The following is a 15,888-nucleotide window of genomic DNA, read 5'->3' on the forward strand; positions in this document are numbered from 1 at the left end:
CAATTAAAATAAAGGGATTTATTGCAAGGGCAATGCTACATAATTAGAAGGAACACACTTTTTAAAATTGGGTAGTGCTAAAATGACTTTAAAAACTACCCAGTAAGTTTCTTACAATCAATTTTCAGTATCCATTTTCCATTTAGGATGCCTTTCAAAACCTTGAGGGTTCTCTTATAAGCACCACCGTAGTCAGTTGACGCAATGACATTAGTAACTTCTGGTTTCCAAGTATTTACAATGGGAAGACCAGACATCTTAGAAAATTTAGTAATCGTTTCCTGTAAGACACTTTTGAGTTAGGATCAGTGAGAAACTGTTAGTTTCCATCTATCATCATCCTAAGGGTGCGTTTGGTTCAAGTTATCATGTATAACCTTGATTATGTGATTACCAGGTAATCACATAACCAAGATTATGGGGAATAAAAGATAACCAAATGTTGTTTGGTTCAATCTAGGTAATGCAACAAAAACATGTTTGTTTGAAGGTTTTAATGAATAATCTAGTTTAGTATTTTACTAGATTATCCTTAGTTACAAAATCAACTATACATAATAATAATAATAATAATAATAATAATATTATTATTATTATTATTATTATTATTTAAAGTCTATTATATTTTACTATATTTTCATGTTTTTTTTATTTATATATATATATTATTTTGTTTATTTTATGTTTTTTAATTTTTAATTTTTTTAATGTTTTTAACATTTTTTTATTATTTTTTACGTTTTTTTCTATATTTTTTTGTATTTTTTTAAATTTTTAATGTTTTTTGTATTTTTTATTTTTTTATGTTTTTTTTGTATTTTTTTTATTTTTTAATGTTTTTTCTATTTTTATTTTTTTTAAATTTTTATACCATTTTTTATTTTTTTTATTATTTTTTAATGGTTTTTTATTTTTTTTAAAAAAAATATGTTTTTTAAATTTTATTTTATTTTTTATATTTTTTCTTTACATTTTACTTTTTTCACATTTTTCTTTTGTCCGAGGGTATTTTGGGTAAAAAAAATTCGATAACCCCGAAATCAAGAAAAACCTCAATTTTCTGAGGTTTTCCGATTCCTGGTTGCATGCCCCTTTTGCTGACGTGTCGGGAATGAAGCATTACTCGGGAATCATCGATTACCTAAACCAAACAGGGTTTTTGTTGATAACCTTGGATGGATAACCAAGGTTATCAAGGATATCTCCCAACCAAACACACCCTAAAATGCAGTTACCTTCTCTTCGGCAGGCAGTGCTGAACAACAAAGCACCCATTTTGAAGGTGAACCTGATGGTCAGGTCCACAACTGATGTTGAATGTGTGAATGGAGAAAAGATGGAAGGGGATAGAAACTCTATTGTGAATAAGATTTTAGTCTTACATTAAGAGCTTCAAGACATGTTGATTAATTTATATTGATTTACATGCATTGAGAATATGAACAAATGTATAAGGATAAGCTCTCTGATGTGCAAGGGGGATGCAAATTCAAGGCCCGGATTACATTGAACCATGTTAACTTGTGTACTACACGCGCGAAAGGGGATTGCATTGAACCATGTTAACTTGTGTACTCTCGCAAGCCTCGATCCTTTTTTCCGCTCGATGTCAAAGCCCGATCAGCCACTCGCTCGATCTCTACGTCTGATCAGCCTGTTTGCTTCGCCCGACCTGTCTGCTTCGTCCGATCGACCTGTCTGCTTCGACCGACCGGCTTGTTTGCTTCGCTCGACCTGTCTACTCCGACCAGCCTATATGCTTCGCCCGATTGACCTGTCTGCTTCCTCCGACCGACCTGTTTGCTTCGCTCGGCCTGTCTACTCCGACCAGCCTATATGCTTCGCCTGACCGACCTGTCTGCTTCGTCCGATCGGTTTATTTGCTTCGCTTGGCCTGTCTACTCTAACCAACCTATATGCTTCGCCCGACCAGCTTGTTTGCTTCGCTCGACCTGTCTGTTGGCCCACTCGATCGGCTTGTTTCCTCGCCCGGTCGACATGTCTCATCGCTTAGACTGTCTACCCGCCCGGCCTGCTTCTCGCCCGACCTATCTGCTCGCCAGGCCTATCTGCCGCTCAATCGTACTACTCAATCGACCCCTCTGATCTGCTACGCTCGATCGTGTTGTTCTGCTGCTTGATCGATTTGCCCGCTCGACAACACAGATCTGCCACTCTTTTGCACATAGTAAAAAACCAGCCTCTGCTGACAGCCTTAGATTATTCACCCAGGTCCAATCGACTGTAAGTTGAATTTAATTCAATATAATTTAAATTCAGCTAATACCCCATAAATCTCCGACAACAAATTATTTTTCCCAACAACTAATTCTGATCGTCACAAGGATTGCTTGGTGATACTTGAGACGATCTACTGTTTTCCATCAGTTCACCAGGCAAATAAAATCGAATAGTAAATTTGATTATTATGTACTACACTACTTAAATTCTATCCTCTCATGCTAACCTTTTTGGCGTAGAATTCTTCTTTTCCTTTGAAATTGTGATACTTCATATGGTAACTTGGTAGATGTATGGAGAGGGCATAACATCACAAAGTTTTGCTGCCACAGTAAAGCACAAATTTTAGTTAAAAGAATGATGGTAATTAAAGAATGTCAAGTTGACATTTTGAACCATTGCTGTGCATGAGGAAGGTAACTAAGAAGAATCATCAAGTGTAACAAAAAAATTACTTGAACTAATAGTGAGCAACTTAGATCCAAAAGATTTTCTGCCAAGATTTAAGGATTTAAATCTGTATAACATTGCTCCCGTTTCAAATGGAAATTGTTGCATGAGATACCTCATGGAAAAAGACTAAAAAAAACAAATCATCAAATGCAAATCTCAATTTTTTTAGGATACACTAACATGGACCTTATCCCTCAACCCAATATTACTCAAGATTATTACAACAATTAAAACACTTTCATCACATAAAGTATATCTTCAATCACTCAATATTTCATACAACTCCAATTAATTTAGGGAGCGTTTGATTTAGGAGAATAAGAGTGGAGAATGAGAATAACAATCATTGATTATTTTTTAGATTAATTCATATAACTATAAAATCTATCATCTAAAGCTACTACTCTTATTTATCCCTTTTTGGGGGCCTATACTTGATAGCTTTCATACGACTAGACCTTTTATTTTTAAGTAATCCCAAGCATGCACTTGTATGAGCAAATTAATCTCCACAAATTTCACCAATTACTTACAGCGTCTCATTTGCATTCTGGCATTATCTTAGCACAAGTGAAGTGGAAGCTCTTTCAGCAACTTTTCTCATAACATCCAAGGGCTGCACCTATGAAACCACAACAACTGCACTTTAGCCTTCTGCTTCTCGATACCACAGCTGTAAGATTGAAGGCAATTTCACCTTCAAAGTAGACGTCAGGAGCCCTTCACAGTAAATATATGTTTCATGATGCTCAAAGTACCAAGATACGTTTAAGGAAAATTACTAAGAATGATAGCAATTAAATGAAAAAGATCTTACCACTCGGTGCAATTCTTGTGAGAATTTATAATGTTACTGCCACCATTGAAATCTGGAGCAACGGACTTCCCATTAAAATAGTGCATCATCTCTCCAGAACCCTATGAAGCCTCTTTCCCATATTAGTTAGTTCCTAAAAATAATCAACAAGAACTATTCAGAACAAGTAAAAAAATATCTCCGTGTCATTTGAGGAATGGCAGAAAGCACATTGAACTGGAGAACTAAACTTTTTGCATCTTCTCAAGATACTGCCCTGCAAAACTTTACAATTGAGTGTGCCTTTAATTTGAGAATTCATGGAAGTCTTGGACAAAATCTGATTGTTTTTACTTTCACGACTGACCATTGAAATTGCATCCACCTTAGAGCCCCTACCCTCATTTTGCTCAGAATCGTCAGCATTCATCTCTCCCAGTTGACGTTTCTGGATCCTTTTAACTCTTTCATTTGGCAAACTTCTGGAATATTTCCTCTGCTCACCATGCTGATGAATTGATTCAATCACATCTAGAAAATTTAGTTGAAAATTTTGCTCTTGTTTGTTTGCTTCGTTACCAGAGTCTTCAATATCTCTTAATAACTTGACCTGTTCAGGATTTGATTTTTTGAAGTACTTTCTATCCTGTTTAGGATAAGCCACCTTATTCTTTTGTTGGATCGATCAGTTACCATAGCGTCTTCTTTTTTTAACATGCGATTTTTTTCCTTGCGAGATAAACTTGGAGATTGTTCATGAGCCATAGGTGCAGCATCATTTTTTTTGTTATTTGAATCTGTAGGACAATTAGAATCTATGGACTTTTGTTAGAAATTCTGTCATTAAAGTCATTGATTTAGTCATAATTGTAGGAATATTCCAGGATCATTTCTTATGCAAATATAGATGGTAAAAGATATAAAAATTATGAAAAAAATAAGAAAGGATAATCGGTCAAATATTAGCTTCGATTAATTTCCTTATTAGCTTCATTTAGTTTCCTTTTCATTAATTTCTTTCCTATTGTAAATTCTCTCTATAAACATAACCTTATACCAATTCTAGTGTGTGTGAGAAAGAAATTATTTTCCCTCATATTTTCTAAGTTGGTATCAAAGCAGCATTAAAATTGTAATAGTCATGTCAAAAGTCACGTCCGAAGTCACTACAATCTCTGTCACTATCACTGTCTTACAACACCATTCCAACTCTCATTCAATCCAAATCACCACCATCCACCTAAATGGTGACAACTTCCTCTGATAGTCGCAATCCATCCAAATGTATATCCGTGGAAATGGAAAAAACCAATTATATCACGAGTGACAAGAACGCTCCTGCTATTAATGATTCGTTGCATGCCACATGGGATACTGAAAACTCCATGATTATGATATGACTAGTCAACTCCATAGATGAGGATACAACTATCAATTACATATGATATCCTACTGCAAAAGAGTTGTGAGATAATGGTAATCAGATGTATTCTGACCTAGGTAACCAATCTCAGGTTTTTTAATTGACTTTAAAGTTGAGGGAAATTAGTCAAGGAGATGATTCCATCACCAAATACTTCAATTCATTGAAAAGGTTGTGACAAGATCTTCACCTCTTCAGTACATACGAATGGAAATATGTTGATGACTGCAACCACCACAAGAAAACCATGGAAGACAACCGTATTTATAAATTTCTTACTAGTTTCAACATCAAATTTGATGAAGTACGAGGAAGGATTATTGGGAGACCTCCTCTCCCATCCAATGGTAAAATATTTGCTGAAGTCAGAAGAGAAGAAAGTCGAAGGAGGGTCATGCCTAAAAAAAGAAGTATTAGTGAGTCAATTGAAAATTCTACCTTATTTACTGATGCTACCTACAAAGCTACAAATTACCAACACAAATCTAATGATAAGCTGCGAGTTTGGTGTGATTTCTCCAACAAGCCTTGCCATACACATGAGGCATGTTGGAAAATTCATGGCAAACTTGCCAATTAGAAAAGTAGCAAGCAAGAAGAGAAGAATCGTGGAATTCCTATTGCTAATAAAGCTGACTCAGGTCCCTTCAACAAAGAGCAAATGGATCAACTCTTGAAGCTAATAAAATCACTTCTCATATGGTATTCCTAGTGTCTCCTTGGCACAAACAGGTAGCAATCCAACTCCTCTCCGTGGATCATAGATTATGGAGCCACAGACCACATGTCTAGTTGCTCTCACTTATTTGATAATTATTTACCTTGTTCTGGAAATGAGTAAATTAGAATTGTCGATGATAATTTTTCACCTATTGCAGGAAAAGAACATATTAAACTGACCGAAAAAATCAATCACAATTATGTTCTTCATGTTCCTAAATTAGCATGCAACCTTTTGTCTATTAGTAAATTATCTAAAGATTCTAATTGTCACATTATATTTCTTAAATCACATTGTAAATTTCAAGACTAGAACTCAGGGATGATGATTGGGTGTGCTAAGACGATTGAAAGTCTTTACTACTTGGATGAAATACTTATTAGTAATAAAAAGTTCAAAGCTTTAATTGTATCAGTTCAAACTCAATTCGAGAAAAAATAATGCTATGGCACTATAGACTAGGACATCCTAGTTTTCTTTATCTAAAAACCTTTTTTCCAAAATTATTTAAAGGCATTGATTATTCTTCTTTACATTGTGAAATTTGTTTTTCTACAAAATTTCATCGTTTAACTTATTTGCCAAAAAATTACCAGACCTCCAAACCTTTTTATTTGATTCATAATAATGTTTGGGCCCATCTAAAATTACTACTCTTTCTAGAAAAAGATAGTTTGTAACATTTATTGATGATTATGCACATTTGATCCCATCCGGAAGCTAAATCGGATAAAGGCGGGCCTCGATGTACTGGAAGTTGACAGAAAGTCGTCGAGGCGTCGGATCTACCTGGCACCCCCTGGAAAGGTTCGCACGGGTGGCTGACGGAGGGAGATGACCAGGGAGATGATAATACGGCTCTGCGCACACTCAAACGAGCACCCGAGTCGTTAGAGATCAGAAACTAGGGGAAAAGTCCCCAGGTTAGACCCTCCGACGCTCAAGTCAGGTGCTTTTTCCCCATAAAACACAGAGAAAGGACGAAAAGTAAAGACTAGTGAAAATGACGAGTAAGCATACCTGCATAAGGGACAAAGCATCCTTTTTTATACTGCAACGGATGTTTCTGGGGTCTGGCTAGTGTCAGGGAATGTCGGCTGTCAGGCTTTGTCTGACGGTGAATGACACGCGGCACCTTCTTATAGGCTGGCGATGGAATCAAAAGGGGTAATGAGCCCCAACTGTTCGCATATTCCCTGACACACTGATTATTCTCTGACATTCTCTGACAGACAGTTGCGATTCACTGACTTGCTTGTCCTGTAATGCCTGGAAGTTAGGTCTATACTCCGCGGTCTGTATTCCAACCTGTCTCTGTATGCTGTTATCCGTGATTTGTATGTCCCGACCTGTGCGCCAAGCTTGTATCCCGACATGCTTTTGTCCGTTGTTAACCACAACCTGTACGTCTGGTCTATTTCCCGACCTGCGTTCGTCTACTGTTATCCATGGTTTGTACGTCCCGACCTGTACGCCCGATCTGTATCCCGACCTGCATCTGTCCGCTACTATCCACGGCCTGTACGTTCCGACCTGTTCGTTAGAGCTATATCCCGACCTGCTCTTGTCCGCTATTATCCATGGCATGTACGTCCCGACATGTACGCCTGGTCTGTTTCCCGACCTGCGTTCGTCTACTGTTATCCATTAATTGTACGTCACGACCTGTACGCCCGATCTGTATCCCGACCTGCATCTGTCCGCTATTATCCACGGCCTGTACGCTCCGACCTATTCGTTAGAGTTGTATCCCGACCTGCTCTTGTCCGCTATTATCCATGGCCTGTACGTTCCGACCTGTACGCCTGGTCTGTTTCCCGACCTGCGTTCGTCTACTGTTATCCATGGATTGTACATCCCGACCTGTATGCCCAGTTTGTTCTATGCCAAGGGCCTTCTTTCTTTTACCTTTACTTGACTTGTGGGCTCAGTCTTCAGCTGTACGTAGCCAATGGGTCCGGTCCTTGACCGCTATCAAGGCTGGCACTTGTCCGACTTATAATCCTATCCTTTGACCGCCCCATCAGCTGAGACTTTGACCCTGGCCACGTAAACTTGACTTCTAACCAGCCACGGAGGCTGGACTTCTGACCTTCACGTAAGCTTGACTTCTGACCAGCCATGGAGGCTTGACTTCTGACCATCCGATGGTCTTGACTCCTAACCACATCATCTTACTGACCCCACAAACATGCGCTGTATCAACATTTATGTTAGATTTATCCGATAAATAAAAAATCTAAAGTGAAAAATTTGTTTAAAAATTTGTACACTATTATTGAAAACCAATTTCAAACCAAAATTTATATTTTACATTCTGACAATGGAACAGAATATTTTAATGAGCACTTGAGCAATTTTTTGAACGAAAAAAGCATTTTTATCAATCTACTTGTCAAAATATCCCTCAACAAAATGGCATTGCAGAACGAAAAAATAAACATTTACTTGAAGTAACACGTGCCATAATGTTTTATATAAATGTTCCTACGTATTTATAAGGTGAAGCAATTTTAACAACCTCTTGCTTGATAAACAGGATGTCTACTAAGGTGTTAGAATACAAAACACCACTTGATTATCTTAAAAAAAAAATCCTGAAATTAGATTTTTTTCTAATTTATATGTCAAAATTTTTAAATGTACTATCTATGCTCACGTTTCATGTCAATTTTGTTCAAAACTTGAACCACATGCTATAAAATATGCATTCTTAGGTTATTCATCAAACAAAAAGGGGTATACGTGTTTTGATCCTCAGACAAAAAAATTGTGAACATGGATGCATCTTTTTTATAAACAAACCCCTATTTTACCAAAAATTCTTTTCAAGGAACGACAAGTGAAGTAAAAGATAATTTTTGGGACATTTCTATCCCACTTCCCAATATCATTTTTCTAATCAATTTTGAAAATAATTACCTACCTCTAGTGCCTAATATTGGAGACTCTTGCTCCCGGGGCTATGGTGCAACGATAAGGGCGCTCAGTTGTCTCCCAAGCATCTATGGTTTAATTCCTAACTACGGCGTATTTGCAAGGATTTTTACTCCAAATGGGAATTGCGATTAAGGGATGTTGGAATTTTAGGTCGTCCGCCGCAAGTACTTACCAATTTACTCTAGTGGCTAGTAGGACACTTCCATGGAGCTGGGTCAATCACCCCAGACTCGACATTACCTAACCTAGTTAATCATTAGTATTAAAGACTCTCAATCAAAGGGAGAAATACTACAAATTGATCATTGTGATCTAAATTCTGAACTTCAGGTTTATACTAAGAAGAGATTTCATCTAAAAAATAAAGACTCAAATGTCAAGCTTGCACGACACCAGTCTGAAAATCCGAACTTTGACATTGAAATTTCAAGTAACCCTATCCCAAGTCCATCTTTGATTCCTTCTATTCTATCTAATTGCTCACCTACTATTCCTGATCTTAATATTCTTATAGCAATTAGAAAAGGTGCCCGAAATTGCGCTAATCATCCTATTGTAAACAATATTTCCTATTAAAAATTATTAAAAACCATAAAGCTTTCACTTCTAGGATTTCACACTTGTTATTCCAAGGAATATATAGAAAGCGTTGGATGATCCAAGTTAGAATTTAGCAATCATGGAAGAGATGAATGCTTTAAGGAGAAGTGGCACTTGAGAGATAGCTAATCTACCAAACGTAAGAAATGAGTTAGGCGTAAATGAGTGTTTACAATAAAATATAAAGCTGATGGAAGTATTGAAAGGTACAAGGCTAGACTAATGGCTACAAGCTTCACTCAGACTTATGGGATTGACTATCAAGAGACTTTTGCTCCAATTGCTAAGATAAACTCTATCAAAATCCTACTATATCTTATAATAAATTCAAATTGGCCTCTATATCAACTTGACATTAAAAATGCATATCTCAATGGTGATCTATAAGAGGTGTTCATGAGCCTACCGCCAAGATTTGAGAAGAGACTTGGAAGTGAAAAAGTGTGTAAATTAAATAAGGCATTATATGGACTCAAACCGTCACCAAGAGCGTAGTTTGAACGCTTTAGAAAGGCTGTTTTCAGTTATGGCTTCCTGAAGAGTCAAGCAGATCACACAATATTTTATAAACATTCAAAAAAGGGTAAAGTTGTTGTTTTGATTGTTTGTGTTAATGACATTATCTTAATTGATGATGATGAAACAGAATTGGCAATCCTAAAGAAGAGACCCACAAAAGAATTTCAAATTAAGGATATAAGAGTCTTCAAGTATTTCCTCGGAATGGAATTTGCAAGGTCCAAGTTAGATATATTTGTTAATCAAAGAAAATATATTCATGATCTCCTTAGAGAAACAGGTTTGCTTGGGTGTAAAATGCTTGAGACTTCGATTGAGCCTAACTTGAAGTTACAAGCTGATAGGATTAAAGAAGTGAATGACAGAGACCTATATTAGAAACTCATAGGAAAATTAATTTACTTGTCTCATACACGACTTGTTATCACTTTAAGTTAACATGGTAAGTCAGTTCATGCACTCACCAAGAGCAGAACATTTCGAAGCCATCTATAGGATATTAAGATATTTAAAAGGAACTCCAAGGAGAGATTTATTAGTCAAGAAACATTGACATCTTCGAGTTAAAGTCTACACAGATGCAAATTGAACAGAGATGTTACGGACAGGAGATCAAAATCAGGCTATTGTTCATTTATTGGTGGGAACCTAATTACATGGCAAAGTTAAAAATAAAATGTAGTAGCTAGAAATAGTGTTGAAGCAGAATTCAAAGTTGTTGCCCCTGGAATCAATGAGGTGATGTGGATCAAAAAAATTCTGGAGGAATTGAAGCTTTCTTACTCGACTCCTATAAAGGTTTATTGTGGCAATAAAGCTGCTATTTCCATAGCTCATAATCATGTTCTTCATGATTGCACAAAGCATATACAAGTGGATAAACATTTCATCAAGAAGAAAATCAACACTAGAATCATATGCATAACATATCTTCTAACCGATGAATAATTAGTTGATGTACTAACAAAGGGACTACACAAGAAACAATTGATAAGCTGACTATGGAAGATATCTACAAACTAACTTGAGAGGGAGTGTTGGAAATTCTATAATTAAAGTCCTTGATTTAGTCATAATTGCAAAAATATTCAAGGATCATTTCTTATGCAAATATAGATTGTAAAAGATATACAAATCAGGAAAAAAATAGGAAAGGATAATCTATCAAATATTAGTTTTGATTAGTTTTCTTATTAGTTCTATCTAGTTTCCTTTTCATTAGTTTATGATCCTATCCAAAAGCAGAGAAGACAGTTAGCGGGGAAGGTGACTCTGATGTTGACCGTTTGAAGACTCTGATTCAACAAAAAAGTGACTCTTGGCGATCCTACATATCAAAAAGAGCATTAGTAATCGAGCCAAAGAAGGGATCCCCGGTGTAAACCCTCCAACACTCAAGTCGGTACTCGAATCTAGTATATGAACAATAAGAGGAACAATAGATATGAGTGTGTAAAAATGCATAGCATCACGTACCTCTGCCTGAGACCCCCTTTTATAATGTTACTATTTGTATATGCACGAATCTCAAAGTGTGCCTAAAAAAGGACAAACCATAAGGATACTCTAACACCATTTCCAAAATTAACCCGCAATCTATGCATTTGGCAAAAAAGAAATTTCTAATATACAACTTGCAAAAAGAATATTCTCTATCCTCCATAGCATAAAACATCAAAAAAGAATATAAGATTGTTAGATTGAGGAGCCCACAATATGTTTAAATGGTCAAATGACCGAGTTCCCCCTTGACCCGGTCAACAATCGCTCATAAGGACCAATCGATTAGACTTATAAAGTGTTGTCAAGAACTCATCCTTCACTCGGCCCATTTAGCGAAAGGGTTGAATCGGATCGGACGTCCATTCTGTCCGATCAGAATATGGATCTGATCAACTGGACTACTCAACCAAGCTAGTTCATCGTGTTACCTCCAAGTGACAAATAAGTCTTGGCTTTGTTTAGTGCTGACTCATCTTGAATCATTCATCAATATTTAGGGATTTAGCATCTAATCAGCCCAATGATCCTGTCGGATAACCTGATGAACTCGACAACCGACCAGCCCAATGGTCCAATCAAATAACCTTTAGACCACGATGATTGACTATGTTGGCCTCAAAAGTTGACCCTTCCTTCACTTTAACTATCAAGTCAACCGACCTCCTTGACTTTGACCTAACTCCCCTTAATCGCTGTATCAATTTCCTTTCTATTGTAAATCCTCTCTATAAACAAGAGAGCCTTGTACCAATTCTAGTGTGTGTTAAAAAGAAATTATTTTCCTTCATATTTTCAAAGTACTTTGTCTCTCCTTTGTTCTATAGGACTCTTTGTTTTAAACATTTCTTCAGAATTAGTATCCTCTCTATTGTTATCACATTGATATCTCTGTGATGATTTTGTTATTGTTGAAATTCTTTTACCTTTTTGCTTTCTCTTCTTTCTATGATTTTGTTCTCTTGCGCCATGACTTCCAACTTTATCATCTTCCTTTGTGACTATATCAGATGATTAAGCCACCGAATCAGAATCCTGCCATTTTTCTTCTGACATATGCATTATGCAAAATCCTCTTCCTAGTCTGATTCTGCATCTAACACAATTTTAACAAGAATAAATTACAAAAAAAAACATAAAACAGGAGAATAAGAGAATGGAACATTTCAAAAGTAGAATTGCCTGGGTTCTTTGGGGTGTCAAACATAGCTCAGGAGAGCAAGCTCTTTGAGTCCAGTCAAACATTTCACTGTCATAATCTTCTGCAATGCCCAACTGATTCTGCATTGTTTTACTAAATGAATGCTCCAGTTAAAAGATATGGAAGCATATAAATTCTAAGATCATTCACAGTAGGTGTGTCTGAAGTAGGCATATCATCTTCAAAATCTTTGATGTCACTGAAACGTGGAACACTGTAGGGCAAAGAAGTCTCCATTATTTGCTGCTGACTTAATTTTTCAGGACTTTCGTCATCTCCATCTTCTCTCAGCCAAAAAAATGGTTGAAATAAACCACCTTCATCACTATCTGGAACCATTCTTTCATTTGTACCCAATTTATTGTCCTCTGTGAGCTACTACTGGATCTTCTGATATGGAGAACTTTTGGTGTCTCAATGGAGTCTCAGAGATAGGGTATGGGATCACGTGTAACCTCTTCTTGGCAGAAAAAGAAGGTTGTTTAGGCATATGTTTAGGAGAATGTTTGGAGCCACCCTTTTCATTTTGGATGACCCCTTTCTCTTGGATTTCTTTTGGAATCTCATGCTAATCACACTGGCAAGTTTGTTTTTCTCATGATCCCCTAGAAATATTTGCATGGAATTGACCAAAGATTAAGCTAAACAAAACCATAGAAGTGGAAAGCACAACTACTTATTCACAGATTGTAGTAAAACAGGATCCCATAACAAGTGGATGAACTTATAGTAGCAAACACAAATATTATTGGGTGACAAGAATTGGATTTTAATCTCTTTCAGCTAACTATCAACATCGTGCTTCATGACACAAGAAACTAATGATCTGTAGCAACTGATTTTGTGGTTGCTATAGTTGTGTTGAAAAGCAAAGGAGCAGAAAAGATTGTCACCTTCAACTTGACTAGGTGTCTGTTTGAATTGATAAGATATTGGTCCCAGATGCAACTTCCATGCTTTTATAAATGCTTATCAAATTGTTCATGTGAGGAGAAGCACGAATTTCTGCAATAGAACACAGACACTTAAGAAACACTTTCAGTAGCAAAACAACAATAAACTCCGACATAGTCAAATATTAAGACCGCTATGAGATATCATGTACTCACCAACAGCCTACTCCTATCTTTGTTAAATCTTCAACTAATTTAACCAAATACCACGTCAAGTTTTAAATAATGAAAGTTGATTCCTGCAGCTTTAGCATTTAACGAGTCCTCAACAGATGTCTAATAATACAGTAGTTACACAAAACGAGATATGGAAATACTCCTACTCCTGTTCCAACAAAGTCATCCAATAAGTTATACTGATAAAGAGTTAAGAAAATAAAAGGAAAGATGGAAAACCCCTCAGATGGAAAACAGGTCAAAAGGGAAAAGGTTCATTAAAATATAACAATGTCAACAGTAAATTTGTAACTGCACATGTAACTTATGCTACCCTAACATAATAGTAAAAAAAGGATAAGAAATTATATATGTTGGTATTTGGTACCACTAACAAAGTTGTCATGGATATAAAGTTGCAGTAAGTGTCATATTAGCTGATGAAATTCATTACACATTCTCAGGTGTCCACTGAGAATGAAGTCTATATAAGATGGCATAGTACTAAATGTCTTAACATTGAACAACTGAATACCATTCGTCATATTTTTCTTAAAAATAGGTTTTTGAAATTGTGCAAGCTAACCTCTTCGGTGGTATGGAACTTTACAGACTGGCCAATTAAACACAGATTTCATTGACTCCATAATGCATGAGCTGAGTTCAGATATGTAAAATAAGTAACAATACCAACAAAAAAAATTAAAGATCAGTTCGATCAAATAAATACTCACTTGCAAAAGATGTGATTGCAAGCAAGAAGCAACTGATACTGCAGATTTCAATAGGCTCCAGCTGCATAAATCCGCATTAGATTGCAAAAAAGAAAAGTTCAGTTGCCTTCAGAAAAAAATTCTAATTATTTGATCAACCTATGATTGCTAAGACAAAACAGATATCAGAACCACATTTCAATGCAGCTAAACTTTCAACGGTATTCACATAATAAACAAGAATGGGGAAAAAAAGGATGGATGCAATCAGAGATATTATATACCAGATTGGACACTTGAGCTCTAGGCCCATCTTCTCCAAATGAGCCACATCCGCCATAGCTGCAGCTCTGACTCTGTCACTTCTGTTGAGAACACAAAGTCTGTAGAAACATGAAACAGATGATACCTATGCTAAATCCTTGTTGAATTCCCTTTGCCGTGAACGAATTAAAAAATAAATAAAAAAGTTCCGTCAGAGATACAGGGTTTTGGAGATCGGAGACTGAGATGGGAGACAGGGAGGGAAAGTACCTATCCGCGCCTGCGAAGGACGACCGGCGGGCGTCTTGCTGTTGAATTGGGGAAAAGGCTAGGGTTTTGGCAATTTAGTTCGGGCGAGAGCAATCGAGCGCGGGAGGTCGAGTGTGGATTTTTATGAAATGGCGCGAATGGTCAAATTTGAACGAGCGCAATCGAAAGAGCCCGACAAATTAATTTGCATATTTTTATCCGGTTAAATAAAAAAACTGAAAAAAAAAATAAGAATAATAGTCTCCCTGACGAATAAAACATTTATATTTTGCCAATATTCTCTCCACCAAATAAAATAAATTTAAAATTTCTGAATAGTTTGTTTTTATTCTCCTTATTGCCCTACAACCTAATTCCCTTTTCGTTGGTGCAACTTCAGGAGCTTCCCCTGCAAGCCAATCAGCACCCGATCCAGCGACTTCACCTCCTCCTCCACCTCTGCACAGCCGGCGTTCAACTTTTCTCGTATTCTGCCCACCGACTTCGCCACCGCCACAGTCACTTCGGCCACCCTTGCGTTCTCCTCCTGCACCTCCGCCAGCCGTCGCTTCATCACCCTCCCCGCGTCCACCGACCTCAGCAGCTGCTCCGTCAGCGCCTTGTTCCGCTCCTGCAGAGCAGAGTTATGACTCCGCGCCTCTCCGTCGCCTGCATCCCCGTTCTCTCCGGGCGCGCAGGCCTTGAGCTTCTCCAGAAGCACGGAGTTCTGCCGGCGGAGGTCCTCTACGAGCTCCTCCGCCTCGCCGAGCTCGCGCACCTTGCGCGCGAGCTCCGTCGCGATGAATTCCTTCTCCCTGGAGAGGCTGGCGCACATCCTCTCCTGGTTCCGGCGGGCGTTGAAGGAGGAGAAGAGCTCGCGGCGGAGCTTCTGGACGTCGGGAGTGTCGCTCGCGGCTGGGTCCAGGGGCTTGGCCCTGTCCCGTTGCGGGGCGCCGCGGCGGAGGTCGGTGTTGCAGCGGCGGAGCTCGGCCTCTCGCCGCCGTGGAACGTTGGCCTTCTGGACTTGCGACTGCATGTCGCCGAGGACGGCCATCATCTCGGTGATGCATTGCGCCTTGCGGCCGCCGGCGTCGGCGCCGGCGAAATCCTGAATCAATCTCGTCAGCAACTTCACATTTCCTACGAACAGAATCACCAT

General features: G+C 37.8%; 1 protein-coding gene and 1 pseudogene across 1 annotated transcript; both read right to left on the reverse strand.

Annotated features, from left to right (window-relative positions):
- Positions 1-2,303: 2,303 nt before the first annotated feature.
- LOC122027995 lies at positions 2,304-14,572 on the reverse strand (annotated as a pseudogene).
- A 527-nt stretch (positions 14,573-15,099) lies between these two features.
- Positions 15,100-15,888, reverse strand: LOC122027997. The gene has a single exon (XM_042587008.1). It carries the CDS (start codon positions 15,886-15,888, stop codon positions 15,100-15,102), a length of 789 nt encoding a protein of 262 aa, XP_042442942.1.

The sequence above is a fragment of the Zingiber officinale genome, chromosome 10A (genome assembly GCF_018446385.1).
Source record: "Zingiber officinale cultivar Zhangliang chromosome 10A, Zo_v1.1, whole genome shotgun sequence".
In the NCBI taxonomy this organism is placed as follows: Eukaryota; Viridiplantae; Streptophyta; class Magnoliopsida; order Zingiberales; family Zingiberaceae; genus Zingiber; species Zingiber officinale.